The sequence below is a fragment of the Pseudorasbora parva genome, chromosome 16 (assembly GCF_024679245.1).
Source record: "Pseudorasbora parva isolate DD20220531a chromosome 16, ASM2467924v1, whole genome shotgun sequence".
NCBI lineage: Eukaryota > Metazoa > Chordata > Actinopteri > Cypriniformes > Gobionidae > Pseudorasbora > Pseudorasbora parva.
In genome coordinates, this window is record NC_090187.1 from 11,780,194 (window position 1) to 11,800,948 (window position 20,755).

The 20,755-nt window shown below is 38.6% G+C and overlaps 1 protein-coding gene across 1 annotated transcript in view; it reads right to left on the bottom strand.

Moving 5' to 3' along the window:
- Positions 1 to 20,755, bottom strand: part of tmod2 (tropomodulin 2) — a 62,916-nt gene that overhangs the window by 33,737 nt on the left and 8,424 nt on the right. The window contains exons 2-3 of the mRNA XM_067419615.1: positions 9,762 to 9,937; positions 5,116 to 5,272 (exon numbers count right to left, since the gene is read on the bottom strand). Coding sequence (XP_067275716.1) covers positions 5,116 to 5,272; positions 9,762 to 9,887 — 283 coding nt within the window. The 5' untranslated portion in view covers positions 9,888 to 9,937. The remainder of the gene's footprint in view (positions 1 to 5,115; positions 5,273 to 9,761; positions 9,938 to 20,755) is intronic.

Sequence of the window (20,755 nt, forward strand, 5' to 3'; positions counted from 1 at the left end):
CAGTACAGAAAATTGCTGGAAACATTCCCAGAATTCATTAAGCTATGACTAAAATAATTCAGATGAGAATGACCACAGGCGACCAATACAGTCATTATCATCTTTATGGAGTCCTGAATTTGAAAATGGCTTTAAAGTGTTACACATGGGGCAGTTCATACAGAGGAGGTGTCCTATGTTATTTTAAAGGGATAGTTCACCAAAAAATGAAAATTGTCATAATTTACTTCCCCTTTTCCAAGCCTGTATGTGTTTCTTTGTTCTGCTGAACACAAAATAATTTATTTGGAAACATTTTTGCAACCAAGCAGATAGAACAACCATTCTCTACAGTAGTAGGGGAAAAAAATACTATAGTAGTGAATAGATGCTCTATCTGCTTTGTTACAAACATTCGTCCAGTAAATGACGACAATTTTTATTATTGGGTGAACCAAACCTTTAAAGGTGCACTATGGAGCTTTCCGTCCACTGGAGGGCGCCTATTCAAAACAAATCGTAGTTTGATGACGCAACGTGTGAGCGCAGCATCTTGGGAGATGTGGTCTTCTCATCACAGCCGGTGGAAAATAGGACTCAGGCAGAAATCACGTTCATGCATGCGGTTATTAACGTTACTGTAGTGTAAAGCAGAGCAGGACCGAGTGTTATGGACCTGAGCACGGCCGCTGGAGCGATTGTTAAACAAATACCCGCCCCGCGAATACCGGGACTTTTATTATGACGGGACGGGAGACAGTCGCCGGGCGCCTGCACAGATCCGCTCTTCCGGTTATGATTTTGAGGTAATGTAGCTCTGTTTATCATATTAGATACATTTAAGTGTGTTCAAAACGATGTTATGACTTTACTCCGTGCGTTCACTTGTTCACACTGCTAAGAGTAAAGCGCTCCTGCCAAATAAAAGCCGAAACCGAGGGTAACGCAGATATGACGCAATTGACAGGCGACTCCCTCAAATGCAATGTTAAAACGTCCCTGTCCTTAGTTAAAATAGCAATTTTCTCACAATTTACAAATAGTTGGAAACTTCTGGGATATTGTAGGTACTCAACTGAACAAAATATATAACACCTGCCTAGTGGTTTTTGGATATTTTACTGCAAAAATACTACATAGTTCACCTTTAATAAGTCTAATAACAATAAAAAGGCTTAAAGGAACCCTCCACCATTTTTAGAAATAGGGCTTATTCAACTTCTTTCCTACATTTAGATATGTGGGCAAACGCATTTGTCTTAGTGCATGCATTGTTTTAGTTTGGCAGGCTCTATGTTGCCAGCTAGCATGTCCCGAGTAAAAGTGATCAAAAAAACAAAAAACATTTTTCATAGGATTCCATTCATTATGCTAAGCTAGCGGCAAAATGCATTTGCCAACATATCTAAATGTAGGAATGAAGTTTAATAAGGTCTATTTCTATTATTATAAATAACTGAACTAAAGGGAGAAAATGCACCAGGTTCAAAAACAAAAACAAATGCTCCAAATGGCCAAGGCAGTGTTGCCAAGTCTGCGGTTTTCCTGCGGAATTGGGCTACTTTTAAGTTGTTGCCACGGGTTTAAAAAAATTAAATAAATTGCAGGTTGATTTTCACCCACATACGTACAATTACTGCGCTGCAACACTACAAAAATGAGAATTGAGAATTCGGCCACCCAATGGAGAAAATCGCATTAGGCTTTTTTTGGGCTACTTTTGACTGGCCTTTTGTTGCACAGACTTGGCAACCCTGGAGCCAGGTGTGAAAATGCCCTTAAAAACCAACATGAAAAATAATCAGGATCTACTGATGTAACATCAGCAGCTCTGTGGGCATGTGACCAAAAGTTTTTTTCACAGTGTAATGGAAGAGATTAGAATCCCTCTCCTTTAAAAAAATATCTGTCGTGTCTTGTTTACCTGAACTGTTTATTCAAATAAAATGTTTTAAATCGCACAATCGTCGCACCAAATATCCATCTTCGTGTGAACAGGCCTTGAATCTACATGTGCACACACAAAGCTAAACTTTCAGCATTATGGCCAGCTCTGTCATTTAAAGTTCCTGTCCCTCCATGGACTGTGTGTCTCAGCAACTTAGAAAAATAGCAGTGTGCATTTACTAGAACAGACAATCCCACAGACAGATATGAGGCATCAGAACTGCAGTGTGTGTGGTTATATAAGAACAGACAGTATTAACTAATCATACCTGCAGAGACAGCAGAATTTAAATCACTAAAGGAGCTGATACGGCACTCTCACTAACACACACAGGAGAAGGACATGGAAGGTTTAAGGCCCTGATATGCTTTAAGCAAAATCAAACAACAAACTGGTGTGATGTCATTTCAAACTAAAACAGGCAAACCCATAATCAGGAATTCCTTTTGGGTGGTTGAAAGTGCTTGCCAAAGCAAAACACCTTCGAACTCCAGCTGCGAGATTAATTGGTAAAAGACACCAATCCCTATTCAAACACCTACACAATCTCATTTCTAAATGACAGCGATTTTTGCTATGTCTATTACACGGTTCCCATCACAAGTGTCAGTGGAGCAAGAACAGGGCGTTTTTCTATGATCAGATGCTTTCTTAACTCCGTTTTTCTCACCCTTGTCACTTTTGTTGTGTGTTTATTTTGTTTTTGAGAAGAATGCATGCAGCACATATTTACATATCCATCTATACGCAGCTCTCACCAGCATTGTCGGCGCTAGAATGTTCACAGAAAAAGTAAAGAAAAGAAAGAAAAATTACTTTTTCCGGAGTATATCGGGGCATTTATACACAGCCTGTGCAGCGAATAACGCATAACTAAGCTCTGAAAACTTTACCAAAACATCAGCAATCAACACCGAGCCAACACGAAAAACAAAATAAAACCTCAATGGCATGATCTAAACATGGCGAGTTCCCTTAAAGTGGGCGATAAACAACATGTGAAATGAGTAGTATGTCAGAATTTACAGTTTTCATAAAACAATAGGCAAAAAGTACCCGGATGACCTACTACTTGGTGAGATTCTGAAGTGCGCACCCAGCGGACACTTTGCTTTCCCAAGAGACCATAGGAGAGGAGTATGACAATAACATGACATGCATCACATACAGATTATATTCATACAATATATAGAGAACATGCATTTTTCAGTCACACATTAAGTACTTATTCAAAATAAGAGCACGCTCCGAGAGTATGCAAACCAAACCAGCATTACAGGAATAGTTTACTCAAAATAATTCTGTCATTTATTTACACACTAAACCTGTATAACTAGATTTTTTCCATATAAACGAAAAGGACAGTGATGTATACGGTCAAGCTCCAAAAGAACAAAAAGGCACCATGAACGTCTCTTAACCATAGCTGCTTTAAGGCGAGCCAACTGCGGTCCAATGTGGGAGAGACGGGAGGTAATTTCTTTAAATCAGGCTTCCTTAACTCGCAGGGTGATATTTTGTGGCCCCCTACTTGACATCAAAGTTTAGTGCTAGTGCGGCCTTCGTGTTGCTCTGAAAACCATTTTTTGCGGAGTCGTTGTGTGTGTGCCGCGCTTGCCATGCTTCATGCCTCACTTTGTGTGTGTGTGTATGTGTGTGTGTATGAGAGTTAACTCGGCCCTCTCCCATGAAGTATAATTGTTTGACAGGAACAGAGGCTGCTCAGACAGTCAAAATGAATGTGGTTTAACAGCACTCAAATGGCCAATCAAATCAAAGTAGGCGGGGTTTAATTTCTCTTTTGGCTCGCACAGTCCACACACACACACACACACACACACACAATCGCGTAATTCCATTGTGGAGAGAGACCATTCTTTCCGGTGAAATCACAAAAATAAATGCACACAAAATGCAACATGTCCATGCTCTTAATATACAATCATTGATGAACATTTTAATGAAAAAAACTATATGAGCGAATTAGAACTCGGACTTTGCTAAAAGTCTACTAATAGACCACTGAAAAACTCAAATATAAGCGGATGTACGTATTTATTCACTCATTCGAAGAATCTCAGGACTAATAATATATTTTATACAAATGAATGCAAATGTTGTTTGCAAATGGTCCCAAACAGATTATTTCCCAACTAGAATTAGACATAGAATTTCATTCACTGGTCTGTTTGACCTGGTTATGGCCTTGCTTTGAATTAGTCTATTATTTTAAATAAAAACATTTATTATTTCAGTATTACATAATCATTTAATTTCTATTGGCTATTTTAAAAAAACCGAGCAGGCAAGAAAAGCATATATGAACCATTCATGTTTAGAAAGGAATGTTAAAATTCAGAGGAACAGTTCATGTTCAGAAGAAACATTCACATTGAAGAACTGTTAATAATAAAGATTGAGAAGATTGGATCAGTTGTGCTCTTTCGTTTTTTTTTTTTTTGAATACTTGATGCGGCCCAGCCTGACCCAGGGTCTACCTCCAGCGTCCCCCATGTAAATTGAGTTTGAAACCCCTGCTTTAAATGGATGTCATAGAAGAAGAGACTTCGGTAACTGAATTAGCTGCTATTGTGAGGAAACAGCTTATCACTAAATCAACAGCATATTGGCCAATCTTTAACATGTTTGACATTAAACATTCATTTTAATATCATTGCGCCACTGCACCCATGGTACTGCAACAAAGTTCCTTGATTATTACACAGGAATGGGAGTATAGTTACTAGTCACATCGGCCAAGAAAAATAACTTTAAATTTTCCGTCCGTCTTAGTACACAATGTACAAAAGAGTCAAGTATTAAACAGGAAAAATATCAAAACTCTTTGGTAATTTTTTTGAGCGAGATTCTATCGGTTTAATTGGAATCAATTAATTATGCTAAGCTATGCTAAAAGTGCTAACGCCAGACCCGGAGATCGGCTGAATTGATTCAAAAACTCTGCTGTTTGACTCTAGGGGACTTGGAAAATGTGTTCCTTTAAGCACTCAACTGTGCCATGTCATTCAAATTCTGATTTATTAATTCTAAGAAACTCTACTAATAAGTTAATGAAGCTAATCTTCAAGACCTGGGCCCTTATGAAAATTTAAGGTGTGGCATTCCTGATAAAGTAGCAACATTTAAAACCAGGCTGATATCAAACACGTCACGTCTTATTCTAGTACCTTTCTTCTCTCCGGTGAAGGGGACAACATCATCTATGTCTTTATGGTCCATAGCCTCCTTCTCCAGATACTGCAGGAGTTTGTCACGGTTAAAAGGACCGGTGGCCTCTTTTGTGGTCTGGTCCTTCTGCCTGAGTCCGGCTGGCAGCAGAGCATTCTGGGTAATGGATTCAGAATAGATGTACCAGTTATAGTATGAAACAGAACCATCACAATGCTCAAACCAAGTAAAAAAATCCAATGAAGTGTTTACTTTTTAAATAAGAACTATTATTTGCATTTGTTTCCTGATGATCACTGGTCGATCTGAACACAATGTCAGAATTGTGTTGTTTACAGAGTAAATCTTTGTAGGAAAAAAAAATGTATAGAGATATTTTTGCTTAAGAGGAAGCTCTTGTGTTTGGGAGCAAACTTGAGCTCTGTTTACTTATAAACAAACAGACAGAGAGTTGTTTATCAGAGGTCTTAACAGAAACGCCAGAAAGTCACTGGTTTGGCAAACAACTGATTTCTCAACACTTTATCACTGCAGTTCAAACTAATTACATATGACCACACCCATAATTACAATAACGTTATTGTGAATGACATCATCGTGTTATTGGTGATTTACCAGAAACGACAGTGCGATTGTTTGTGTCTTGTTTTTCTAAGCTTTTTTGCTCTATACCAATTTCAAATGATTAAACTTCCATCTTTAGGGCTGATTTTCCACACATTTATAACAAGTTCTTTAAGAGATATGAAAATTCTGTCATTATTCACTCAACCTCATCTTGTAGCTTTCTTCCATGGAACAGAAGATATTTTGAGTAATGTCTCTGTTTAATGTCCCCAGTAGAAGTCAATGGTCACCAAAACTGATAAAACATTCTCAAAATATTTTTAATGTTCCAAAAAAAAAAAGTAATAGATTTTGGGGTGAAAAACATCCCTTTGATCCTTTTGTTTAAGTGGTGTAAACAAATTCCAGTATATTTTCATCAGCTGCTGTAACAACGTAGAAGACATCAACACAAATGCAAGGGGACGTTTCTAAAACAACTCTGAGTTCACAATTTTACCTCTGCTAATGCCTGTGGTGCTGTAATCATTAAATCAAGCGTCCAAAATGAAATGAATGAGTCATGAAACCCGGCTATCATCGCATTGGTCATTTCACACTGCAGATTTGAAAACGAAATGGGTGTGTAAAGCTGTGGAACAGTGGGAGTGCACGCTCATTATACAAATTTATGAGTGAAAAAAAACATTGGGGGCAAAAAAAAACAAACAAACAACTACTAAGATTCGTATCATTAGAAACTACCAATAATATGATCACATACATTTATATAAATCATTCTTTTTATTATCATTTAATAAGCATTGACTTTCCGGAGTTATTGATCTATATGAAAAATAAGAGATCAATAATTTCTAGGGGTGCGCTGAACGATCGGCAACCGATCTCAATCGGCCGATAATCGCTTTGGGATGATTGATTGGCGGTCTCTAAAAAGGCCGATCTCATAAACCGATCACATGCTGACGACACAAAGACGCGCGCCTGTCGTGAGAGTGAAGGCATGACATGCAGCGGCAGTCTCATTCTCTTTCCGTCGCGGGTAAAATAATTAAATGCTGAAGGTGAGGTACAATTCATATTCTGTATTAAATAACTTACGAAGTCATTTGAAAACTTTCTGTGAGACTTAAGTTCACAAACAGAGCGAGTGAATCACCGCGTGCGCTCTCTCTCTCTCTCTCTTTCACTCTCAAAGTGGTCAAATGGCTTCACATCAGCGCATCGCATCTGCAACTAATATCGAGCTGGAATCGAAACAGGATTTGCCACTTGCACAATGGAGGCAGTGTCGCATTGTCGTCACTAAAGTTTATCATTTACATTTATTTTTAAGTATTGCCAGTGTTCTCCAAGAGACCGTAATCTAACACACACACACCTGACACACACACAGCCCATCTCACAAAAAGCTCAATGGTCAAATACACACAAAATGTCTGTAGGCCTACTAAATTACTAGTAGTCTTAAGTCTTGACGAGTATGCACATAAACCCCTGCCCGTCGTGACTCGCGAGTGAACGTTAGCATTTGTGTAATAACCGTATCCCTGTATTCGCTCTTAAAATAAAAGCAGTCGACTAAACTGCTGCTGTCTCTCAGTTTCTCTGTCTTGTTGTTTGATGAACCTTAATGACACTCACTGCTCTTGAATGGCTAACTTTTGCAACTTTTGAAGGACTAACTTTTTTTGATTTTTTGTAATGACTAGCTTTTGCAACTTTTGTAAGGATTAATCTAATTTATTCAGGGAAGACCAATATTAATTTACATTAGATTTTATATTACACTTCTTTAGTATTTTTACCTCAATAATAATGTTAGACCTACCTGAAAAAAAATTATTTAATAACAAAATTGCACTGCATAATCAAAGATTTAGGTGAGATAATGTATAACAAGAGTCATCTATAAATAGTCATCTATAAGGGGGTTCCTCAACTAAATCAAATGTTCATAATATTAACAGAAAAAAAAAAACTTGCCATAGTTTTGTCCTTTGTGACAGTAGCCAGTTTTGGTGTAACAAGTTTTACATTTAGCTGCCAATTATTAAATGTAATCAGTGTTTTAAGAGGCTACATCCCATTAAGCTGACCTTATGTGTGTTGGTCTGCCTAACCCCTCTGTTTGGAATCATTTTATTTTGCTTTATTTGTGACAGAGGTCCTACAGTAGCCTTAAAGGGGGGGTGAAATGCTGTTTCATGCATACTGATCTTTTTACACTGTTAAAGACTTGGATTCCCATACTAAACATAGACAAAGTTTCAAAAGTTAAGGTGGACGTTTGATGGGAGTATTTCTTTGTCAAAAATACTACTTCCGGTTAGTCATAAGTTTCGGCAAGTTTTTTGAGATCATGCGTCCCCTTTGACGTTAATGGGGGCGGAATTTCCTTGCATGGGCCTTACGGACAATTCTACCGGAAGCGCGTGAGAGAGAGCGAGGGAGAGAGCGAAAGTAACAGCCTACGCCCATCAAAGCGCTGGCTTGTAGGATGCTGGACAGGTGATGTGCACATAACAATGTCACCAAAAAAGTGCGTTTTTGGTTGCCAGACCAAGACAGTCCTGCACAGATTCCCCCAAAAACCCCGCGTTAAGGCAACAGTGGATGTAATTTGCTTTTCCGGATCAGCAACTGAGTTGCGCGAATGTTTATATCTGTTCGCTGCATTTCGGTGCCGACTGTTTCATAAACAAGGCCCAGCTCGACACAGGATTTTCCGATCGCCTAATGCTGAAGGATGGAGCAGTCCCAACGATAAAGGTCCCAACGTTAGAACCGCAGGCAGTGAGTGAGACTGCTTCAAATGTCTGTGTTTTTGTCTGTGTTAGCCCAAACATGATCACGTATAGTTAATTGATCAATGGAGCATGCGATGTGTAGTGCGTGTACATTTGTTTAGCTGGCCACTATATGTGTAACTTTATATTTGTGTATTGTAAAAGCACTCCAAACAACAATACACAAAGAGGGGGGAAATATGTTGAACTAAATAAGCACGCTTCTTCATTCAAATGCGCTACTATTCCGTGTCTTTCTATGTAAACACTAACTAGCCTGCCGTGCAAAACCAGTCCGCTTACTGTCTACACAAACCACGCGTAAACACACAAACACACGTGCACAACTGCACTTCCCACATGTACACCTTCAAAGACAAAAATACGACGATATAATTCAAGTATAAATATGTAAATAACACAAGTCGCTAAGCATATTATATAGTTGTACTTGTACAACTTATACTTGTACCACATCCGACGTCCTGCTCTAGTCGTTTTTGCTGCTGCTCCTGTTCAACTGCAGCCTCTGGGTCTGATTCCGGATCATAGATGTATGGCTGTATCTGATTAAAAGCCATATTTTTATTTTGAATAAAGTTTTTTTCCCGCTGTTAGGGATGAGACAGCTTTACGACGCACTCGACTCAACACACAGCGCGCTGCTGCACACGTCATTATTTAGCTCCGCTCACACGATACGCCCCCACCCGCTCGGCTTTTTTCGGAAAGACTCGGAACAGCGCATCTTTCTTATATAATTATAAAAAAAAATAAAGACTTTTCGGAGATATGCAGGATGCAATGCTACTCTATAGGTACTCAAGATTGACATGACACTGACTGAAACTGAGTGTTTCACCCCCCCTTTAAGTTATCTAATTTTTTTTAAATAAACACTTGGTGGTTCTTCAAGATCTTGAATCTAGCCTATTTCTACAGTTTTTTTTTCTTCTCAATAAAGTTAATTTAGAGTTAGTTTTATTTCTACAAATAGTGCAAACTCTGCAAGATTATACATAAAAGATTCCCATTCTCCTGCCATTCTGTGCAATTGGCAGATCATGATCTTGGTGATCTGTAATCGGCCCCAAAAATGCTGATCGGAGCATCTCTAAAACTTTCTACAAACTAAATTTTGTTTGCTATATGAAATGTTGCCATAAACACTTGCTCCTGTCCGGATATCAACTATGATCCACATTGCAAGTTTTCAGGATGGAAACCAATTAATGAAGCTTGGACAGATTTGGTCAAACTGTCTGAAAGTGTGAAGAAAAGCGTCTCACCTCTGGGTCGATCTCATCTAGAGCACTCTCCAGTTGCTTGAGCTCCTCCTCTGACAGCTTGTCCAAAATCTCATCCTCGTCGATCTCCTTATACTTCTCCAGATCTTTCTTAAAAGGAAGAGCCATGATTCACACTGTCCGTCAGAGAGAGACTGTGGTCCAGTTTGATTGAGTGTCTGCACAGAAAAATGTGTTATTCAGGTAACTAACTATAGAAATGTAAACAGTTTAACTAACATGACAGCAAGATATTTTTCAAGATATTATTCATATTGTAAACGACAGTACACCAATGTCTGTTGTAGCACCCATTGTGGCAATTCTGAGAGTAAATAAATATGTTTTGACAGATTTTGGAATGCAATAATGCAAACCAATTCATTATAACTGACTGATTAGGGGTGTAAGTTACACACATTTATAATTTCTTACTAAACCGTTTTGGTACAGGGCTTCTGGTACAGTTCACGTGTGTACTGAATGGTACGAATATTATCTTAAACATTATGCTTGTTTTATGAGCGGAAAATACTTCAATCTGAGTTCCCACACAAACATATTAAGTATTCTATATCCATTTTATCACAAAATTCAAACAATAAATGCCATTTTGACACTCTTAGTTATAATTGAATTCATTTAAGGACAGACACTGTGTAAAGGGTTAGTTCACCCAAAAATGAAATTTATGTCATTAATGGCCCTAATGTTGTTCCACACCCGTAAGACCTCCGTTTATCTTCGGAACACAGTCAGAGAACATTCAGAGTCTGAGAGAGAGTCCAAGTGTATGCACACTATACTGTCCAGAAATAATATTTCCAGAAAGGGAATAAAAACATCATCAAAGTAGTCCATATGTGACATCAGTTGGTTAATTAGAAATTTTTTTCGCATCCTCGTCTTTGTTTTTTATATAGCCTGCGCACAGATTTGCAGGCTTTCGCGGCAGATCCCACAATATATACACGTGTAAACACATACTTTGATGTGCTCTCCTTTACTTCCATATGACAGCGTGCTGCATGATGCATCGTTCTTTTGGATATGCGGGTCAGTTCAGGACCATGATCTGTTCACACTGGAATCTGATATTGGCCACATTTAAAACAGCAATATGAAATAAATAAAAATGTTTTAAATAAACAATAGAAAGAAAAAAAAACAATGAGAAAAATACAATTATAACTGAGCAACCAATCTGAATTGATCACGAAGGCTGTCGTGTAACACTTTCTCAAGATTTAATTCTGAGCTTTATTTTCCACCTAGAGTTGAAGTGGCCACTAAAGGGGCTTTTCACACACTGATCGTTCCATTGATTTTCATACGATTGCAAATGTGGGAGACGGAAAAACAAATATTGCTATGGTTACTGGTTCCAAATTCATAGGCCAGTCAAAATCTGACCTGCGAATTTGTATCACGTGAAGACGTGTGACCAATAGTAGATTGATGCACCACACCAAGAAGATTTTTTTAAAGCTACACTGTGTAACTTTTTTAGTTTATTCTTAGCTAAAAACACTTAGTTCTTTCAAAAATATATGTGCTCATTAATGTATATTTACTTCTTTCAAGTTATAAATATTCTCATAAGTTTATAATATGCCATTGAAAATACATACGGGTGAGGGGTTCGAATGCCGGTCGTCATGTTGCCCCTCCATCTTGAAAGTACATTAGCCAAAGAGGGACATATCCGTAAATTCAAGCTTCGCCTTTCACATTTTTAACACTCGATGGCACCGTTTTGAATGTGAAGAGGAGGATTGCCGTGTTAATCTTGGACTAAATCGGCCACCATAGGAGTTAAAACGAAATCGGAATTGAGAGGAACAGAAACTATTATTCACTAGATGGTCATATAACATTTTCACCGCTAGATGGGGGAAAATATCACACAGTGTAGCTTTAAAGAGGTTAATGTGGACACAATCAGAGTGCCTCTGTCTGTTCAGACCATAGACTGTAAAAAAATATGGATGACACGACTTCATCTGTTTACGCTGACTAGAGTTGACGCTTTCAGACACTCTGCAAGGCGCTGACATTATCGGGGCCGGAGTTGCGCAGTAAAGAGCAGGAAGTACAGCTGTGATATCAAAAGCCTGCCCACACTCTCACAGATGCAGAACAATTAATTATGTTGGTGTGAAATAAACAGTTATAGAAATATAGAAATTAAATTGAAGCTAAAGCTCCAATCTGCTCCCAAAAATCCAGAAAAAAAGTCTGTTAGTCCCTCGGTGACAACTTCACTCAGAGAAGACGTCAATCTCGGCTGTCAATCATGACATCACACGCCGTTTTTAACATCAAATAACTAACTAAAACTAAACTTAAAAACAAACACTTGAAATGAAATCATCATAATGATAACTGCCTACAATGACATCAAATATTTTTTTTTCCCCAAAGTTAGTTTAAGTATAATTTAATTGTTTAGTTTGCCTCACGTCCATTAGAAAACACAGAGGTGCGGCTATACTGGGACCGGTCACCGGGGGGCGATCGAGGCGCGGAGGCTTCAGTTTCTGAGAGGGGTGCTGCAGGCTTGGTTCAGACCAATGCATAAAAAAACGGCAGATAGGCTGAATGATATATTGTTATCGTATCTATATGTAGATATGAACTTTCAAGATATTACTATAAAAAAAAAGCAACGATATCGACGATATAGATTTCCCCTCTCCGCGCTCGCCCTGCATACAACTCTGGCAGTCACAACAAACATCAGTTTTATGAGTCCCCTTAAATACACCGCTAAAGCCAGCGTGCACACACTTATCAGGGACGTGGGAACTATATTGGGGGGGGGGGGGCATTTCCATGGTGACCCGTCGTTGCTTGTCACATGACACACCGCAGCAGTGCAGAGCTCAATGAATGATGATCTGCTTTTATGTAATTTTTTCTTTCTTTTTTTTCAGAATATTCACAAATGTGTTAGCTATGGCATGAAATATCTGATATTCTGATTGTCAAATACATGCAAGTGGAAGTATATTGTATTTTAAACACCTTTATAACGATCGCGTTAGAGCTGTATGCGCGATTGCCGCCGCCGTGTTAGTTTGTGCCGCAAACGCAGTTCAGAGAATCGGATCTGTTGGATTTAAAACCTCCATGTTTACAACAGGTGAATTCATCCATTTCTCCCGAATTACTTAAAAGTAAGTGGCTGTTGAACTGGGAATAGAATAGAGTAAACTTTGAAGTTACTTACACAATGTGTATCTGATATGAATAAACGTATCGAATTATAATGAAAAGGATTATTATTACCTCTTCCATAGACATCAGTGTGTATTTTACAAACTCTAAATGTATTGCTTTTTTTTAGTACATATGTGAATTTATATGTCTGAAACCTAAAATAAACAGTATGTGGTTGAAAACACTGAAAAGTTGTGGTTTATGACAGCTCTGAGCGCGCCTGTCTGATCGTGATGCACTTGATCAAACGCTCCAGGGACCAGCCTAGACTGATTACACCTGTGTGATCGTACGTGCGAAAGGCTTAAAAACAATACATTTTCTGACATAAATTTTGGAAATGTAGGCTTAAAATCTTCTTATTTTTTTCTAAGAAATGCTTGGTTTTCACCGAACACGTAGACATATTGTATTGTATCGATATCGAGATATCTGGCATGAAAATCGAGATATGAAATTTTGTCCATATCGTTCAGCCCTAATGCACATTCTAGTGTAAAACTATAACTTTACAAAAACAAGCATATTTTTCCACTAATCAATGAAAGAGATATTACTGAAGTAATAGGCCTACTACATGTCCTCGGTGTAATATCTGACAGATGTTCCCCATTTAAGTCTCCCCCTCATGACCTTTAATCTCAGCCTACAACTTAATTTTCTTAATTCCATTCCCATATGGAAACACCTTGACCTTTGAACTTCACTCCCCTGCAGAACTGCACCATCTCCAAATTCCTCAGCTACTTCATCAGGCTGCAGTGTTTCAGTAAAGATATGAATCATCATCATTGCTGTACTCGAGTGGAAAAAAAGTGTCTTGATTTTTGGGTTGCGAATTGTGACTATGGTTGTGGTTTTAGACAGGGAAGCCTAAATTAAGTCCTGCCAGCTCAAGTCAGCCATCGGTCCGAACATGAATAAAAATTATAACACGAGGAAATTCCAGCAGCCAAAAATACAGCAGGAATAACTGATGTCACTTATTCACCAATTCATGAATAAATTGTCCTTTTGGCCCACAACTTGGAGACTAAAAATATGGCATCCTAAAGACAAATTAGATGTTGCCAAATATGTAATGACAAACCTTGGGAAATACCACAGCACAAGATTATAGTTTATTCACAGATCCTGCAATTACAGAATTTCTATGTTTCAATTACAACTTTACATGAGCTCTTCCGACTGAATAATGAAACTAAACCTAGCAGTCGGTGTAGATGTAGAGTTTAGAGTAAATGTGAAGGTGGACAAAAGCATTAAATCAGATTGTGGCATGGGAATAAAACGCTGTATTAATGTTGGATGGAGCTGTATTTAACCAGCGACTCAGCCAAAGCCGAGAGAGAATTCAAGCTGCGCGACGATCCATCAATGAAATAGCATCAGTGTTTTTCATGAAGAGTTTTAAATTCAGTGCTGTTATTGTGTTGAGCCAAACGCAATAACAAATCACAGCAAGACTTTATGTTCAACTCACTCTAACTTATGAGTGCTTAATGGATAAGTAGACTTTCGCTAAGACTAAGAAAAACCAGTGGTAAATCCGGTAAAATACCATTGGGCTGCTCAGAAGGATTGGTGTCAGCTTAACTCTCAGTCTTAAGATGAGATGTATAAGACCCTCACAATGTAAATGTTCATAGTGTTCACATTAACTTCCAATTAAACATGCAAAAGTTGCATTAAGGAAGTTGCATACTAGCAGCAACGGATTAAAGAGTGAATGCATTGATTTGAATGACTGCTTACTCACATTGTTTCTTCTTACTGTAGAAGACGAAAGGAACACTTGAACCAGAAGAAAAAAGGGGGCTAATGGGGCTTAATGGCTAAATGGTGCTAAAACTGGAACAAATTCAGTATCCCTTTTGAGCCTGGGCTGTCCCTTAGATCAAACCAAGATCCTTAACCACAAGCCTCTTTCTTTTTCCTGAACACGTCCAAATACAAAAAGTACTCATAATTAACCAGTTAACCCTTAATGAAAGTAAGTCACTGTTTTCAAGAAACATTTGCTTATTTGCTTATGGTTAAAGTTGAAGCAACTTGTACAGTGAAGATTATAAACAATTTTATTTTACATTTGATTACTTTAAATTTCTGTACCTGAAAACTTCTGCTAGACCTACCTGAGAAACATTGATTATTTTGTATCTATATCCATTTAAAGTTCGTTTGCATTCATTTATTTGTGTTATTGCTTTTAGTTGAATTATTTGTTCTTTTTTATTACTTTTATGAATGTTTACTTGTCTTTAATAATCTTTGAAATTGATATTAGTTTTAGCTGAGGTAAAAAAAAAAAAATATTGAGATTTTTTTCAATTTCACTGACATCTCAAATTTGTGTCAATCTCATTTATTACAATGCAAGCAGGGACACATGGGTCAAAAATAAAAATAATTTTATTCATTACTTTTTCAAATTCAAATTTAAGTTTGAATTTATTTTAATCAAATATATTGAACCGAATAAGAATCAAATTAGGAACTCTGTATCGATACCCAGCCCTTGAAGCCAAAACTGAAAATCAATTATGATCAATCACAGTAAACCTTAATTTGAACAAAGCCTCAAATACTACATATTAAACTTTTTATTGTTTTTCCTTTCTGTCTGGTGGACAATAAAGCTAGCCTAGAAATCTAGATGCACCCTAGCAGCAGCAAATCTAATTATCGTATCGTCTAGCAACTCTTTGTTGAATTGCGAGCTGGAAAAAACTAATTCTGGTCTGGCCAATCACATCATGATACAGTCAGTGGGTGGGCCTAACATCATGATGGCAGAGCTGCGACGGTTTCGCGTGCTACTTGTAAACAAAGAAGCTTTTAACTAGGGGTGTAAGAAAATATCGATACATGTGAATATCGCGATATTATGTTTGGCGATACTGTATCGATTCTCAAAAACACTGTATCGATATTTATATATTTATTTATTTACATCCAAGATTCGTGGCTTTGTGTTCGGTTTAAACCACAGACTGTATAACACCCAATCGCTAGATGGCAGTGTTATCTCAGAACGTATAACTGACGCGTAGCCGGAGAAGCGCAAGGTAAAGTGCGTGCGTGCATCACTAGTTTACATTAGCAAACCCAGCTCTCAAGACGATAGCATTATTCCGCTCCTGCAGTATACAGAGCTGAAGTGTGGACTCATGTTGGCTTCAGCTAAAAAGAAGCCACTAAGGAAATTGACAAGAATCATTTTGTTTGCAAAATAGGCCAAGTTATAATCTAATACTCGGGAAACACATTGAAACAGAGAGCTCGCTTAACATCCTGACGTCACCCGCGCTGCTGAGAAGCATTTCGATAGAATGTACTGCACGTTTTCCTCTCAGTAACAAAATAAACACACACCAAAACTGACAGCGGTGGCAGGAGAATGAAAGATAATTGCGATGTGGAGATGGATGCACCAGCTCTGCAGTTCAGCACTTGAAATAGCACTTTATACAATAGACTGCTTTATAGAAAACAGCTTTAGATCACACAGAACATGTTTTTCAGGTTTGAAAACGCGCTTTAATGTTTCTAGGCAACCCCCATCAGTCAAATCAATGTAACGGTCAACACAACGGAAGGCCCGCCTCTTCGTTCATTCGTTTGAACAACAGAAAATAAGCGCGATGATGTTGCACGCTTTTCTGCTCAGAGTTGACTTTTTGCTCGGAGTGCTCCTTCAAAAACGCGAGGCGCCCAGGGCGCATAAGCAGCGCGCATAACGCTCTCTGCCAACCAAAATCCATTCAAAAAAGGCGCCTCTCGCTGCAAAAACGCGTTCTGTGTGATCGGGGCTACTGTGTTAAATATAAAACAAACAGTCATTCAGTCAATGGACTGCACTTTCTGTTGTTAAAAAGCCACTGCTATACTGTGAACCTTTAAAACATATACACATAAAGAATCCTGCAGTAACTTTACATTTCCCTTAACTTAGATTGCACTTTGCATATGATTAGTGATATAAATTATACTGTATTAATTAAATAAAATACTTTGTCTCGTGTTTTAGGCTTATGGTTGTGTTCTTTATTCTTTTAAACAAAAACACACAAAAAAGAAATATCGCAATATATTGCCTCTCTTACAATATCGCAATATATTGCAATATATCGCATCGTAACCCCTGTATCGTGATACGTATTGTATCGCAATATATTGCCTCTCTTACAATATCGCAATATATTGCAATATATCGCATCGTAACCCCTGTATCGTGATACGTATTGTATCGCCAGAGTCTTGGCAATACACAGCCCTACTTTTAACTGGTTGGTTTTAGCGCTATCCTATTGCATGCAGAGGGACTTTGAAAGACAACCGTTTATCCCACCTCTCGGATTGAGCCATGCAAATGGTGAGTTCCCAGACCAAACATCTGGATGTGGATCTGGCTTGTCAGGCTACAATAAAGTCAGAATACCATAGAACTCTAGAGGGTGGGATCTTCTGACTAGGACCACCTAGCACAATCAGCCACTAGTGGCGCTTTTCCACTGCATCGTACGACTCAGCTCGGTTTGCTTTTGCAGTTAAGTACTGCTTCAAAGTGGGCGGGTGATCATTATAGCTGCGCCGCCTCTAAGGCCGGGGACACACTGCAAGCGTGTCATGAGCGTCTTGGCTGCGTGGCGTGTCCGTTTTTATTTCGGCTCCCATGTTAACCGGTTAGCGCTTGCATACTGCCTGCGTCAGTCGCGCGGCACACGCGCGGTCCAAGCCGCGCGGAAAACGCGTGCATGCTTCAAATAGAAGAGACGCCTATTTTTCACGCGACACGCGCGCGTGTTGGAAGCCTTTCTAGGCAAAATAGCATAGGAAAAGATGTTTATATGCCATTTTGACACGAATACATATTCATAAATGGCATTTTCATGTTTGAAAGTCTTTAGGTTAACATAAATGCAGATATAGGACTACTTGTAATAATAAAAAACAACATAATTATTGATTTTGAAATATTAAACCTGTCAATACAGAACGAAATATTCTGTAGCCTATTTTGCCGTCAATACCATATATATGTTTGGTCAATAGGCTACTGCCGACGTTGTCTTTGCTGTATCAATAGGCAATATATTTATATTTAGCATGAAGTATAGGGCTTCTCTGCAGCAGCAGCGCCGCGTCAGACACGCTTCTGGTGTGCAAAGACAGAGAAACGCCAGGCAGCCGCCCCGCGGCTGACACGCAGCAGAAACGCCACGCTTGCAGTGTGTCTCCGGCCTAATGGCGTGACACAATCGTAAAAGCGACAAACAAACTCACAACATAAACAAGGGAGCATATCTATGGAATGCTGTTCTTGATTCTCGGCATATGGATGTTTTTCACTGCAAGGCGAAAGTTTGCTTCTAGAGGGTTTTCTGTCACGTCTCACAAATCCAATGACACTTACGATCCTCTCTGACAAACCAATGGTCTGCAGTGATTACACTAGGGATGCGACAATACAGTTAGTCCACGGGTCAATACATACCTCGGTTTTTAACCACGGTTTTTCGGTTCGTTTTGGTTGTTTTATTGTTCTATTCTTAGGCGAAAGGAACAGAAAAGGGTTAAATAAAGAATAAAGAAAATGTTTGTATTGCAATACTCTTTCTTTATTTCACTTAAAAGACTTGGAACCCCTTACTTAAAAAAAAACTTGTACACATTCCCAGTGTACTGTATAATATAAAATAAAGATATATAAAGATTTGCAGTGGCAGCTCAGAGATGTACAGTAGCATTTAAGTATGAATTTGAATGAATAAATGAAGGCTAAAATTAAAACTACATATCCCTCAATATACAACATTGATTAAAAGCTACTGCATTAAAGGTGTTTTTTTTTTTATTAAAATCTTTTTAGAGGTGAACTGTCCCTTTAAGGACAGCATGTTCACTATAGGCTGCGCTGTTATTAATTGAAGACCTACTCGCATCTCATAGACGCACGCCATTTTACTTTCACTTTAGACATAACCAGCATGCGTTTATATGTTAATCTTGTGTGTATTTGACAGTATTAGCGCAGTAAGACTGTCCAGTAATCACGTGTGTTTGACACGAGCGCTTAATGCAAAACTGTGCATAGCACACAAATGAAATGTTTAACCAGCAAGTCTATAAAACGCGGCTAAACCTCTTAACTTTAGTGCATATGATGATTGGATATTTGCTCATATCAGCGCGTAGACTCACAGGCACACTCAAACATAGGGCTGGGCGATATGGCCAAAATTTCATATCCCGATATAGCTCATTTGATATCCCGATAACGATATACATAACGATATAGCAACCTTTCTATTAATTCAGTTTATGAATAGTCTATACAAAATTGCAATGTGGAAATGCAGTTTGAAATGATATACAAAACAAATAAAGGTAGTATGGACTACATTTTTATTTTATTTAGAACCTTTTTTTAAAGCAAGACTGTTAGTAAAGTTAACACCTGCCTAGGGATGTTTACCGATGAACGTTTGACTGATGGCTGACCGTATCAACGTTAACCGATCAAAGTTGTCGGTTAAAATAAATAAAAAAGTGATCTCTAAATTAGGCTATTATAGACAGTGGACTAAACGCTACTACAGTTGGCCGTCTCATTCCAAAATCTTTTTGTGTGATTGAACATATCCCTCGCACTCAATTTTTCATAACTCGCCTGTTTGTACTTAATAAACCAATAAAAACATTTGGCGCGAGGTCACAGCGTTTGGGTTTGCGCGCTCACAAGGTTTGCAAAAAGTAAACACTCGAGGTTAGAGCCAGAGCAGACGACAGTATGAAGCGTGCATTTCGCTTAAGATGGGCTTACATTTGGAAATATATTACATCTTCATTTCAGTGGTAACACATAAGGTGTTGATCGTCTTTCTTTATTATTGTTAGCAGTAACGTTACCTCAAACTAAAGCGGCGTCTCTTCGGAGCTGTCATTTTCTTAAATGAGCCGCGGCAATGATTCAAATGAGCTTCTAAGGCTGGACAAACGCCTTTATTTTCAACGCGATCACCTTGTACCCAAACCATTTCGAAACTAAGGAGCCATTTGTCCTCTGATTACAAACAAGCTCCTCTGCGGCGCGTTTGCGGGACTCGTGTTTCGCGCTGTGGGGGATTTTAAAAAAGTGACGTGAGTGGAAGGGAGGCTGCAGCGCGTGTGTGTGTGTGAGTGAGAGAGCGAGAGAGAGACAGAGGGAGCGCGTTTATGTATTGCATGGGCATGCCGTGGCGTGAGGTGCATCTTGACGTAAAATTCTGCCATAAACGCCTTATCGTGGCGTAAGCGATAGAGCCTTATATAAAACGATAGACATTTTCTATCGTCCAGACGATATATTTCGTCATATCGCCCAGCCCTACTCAAACAGAGCCAAAATAAACTGAGAGAAATATTTAAAACGGAGACAAATGGAATATAATTAATTAAATGCAAAACCAAAATTCACCAGTGCTTATTGAACCGTGAAAGGCATACCGAACGGTTCAATATTATATTGAGTATTATTGCATCCCTAGATTACATGTCACATTTTAGTATCGGTAAGGCTCGCTTGAAACCTCAACTGAGATGGTAAGTGAGCCGTATACCATGCAGTGGAAAAGCGCCTTAGAAGCATCATCTCAAGACCTTTGCACCACTCTCTATTTAGAAAATTTCAAATCTAATTATGCAAGTTATTCTCTGTGACTGTCCATCAGACAAACCTTATCAACATCTCCTAATCCGGCAGACAGACAAAATAAAGAGGAAGCCAGTCCTGC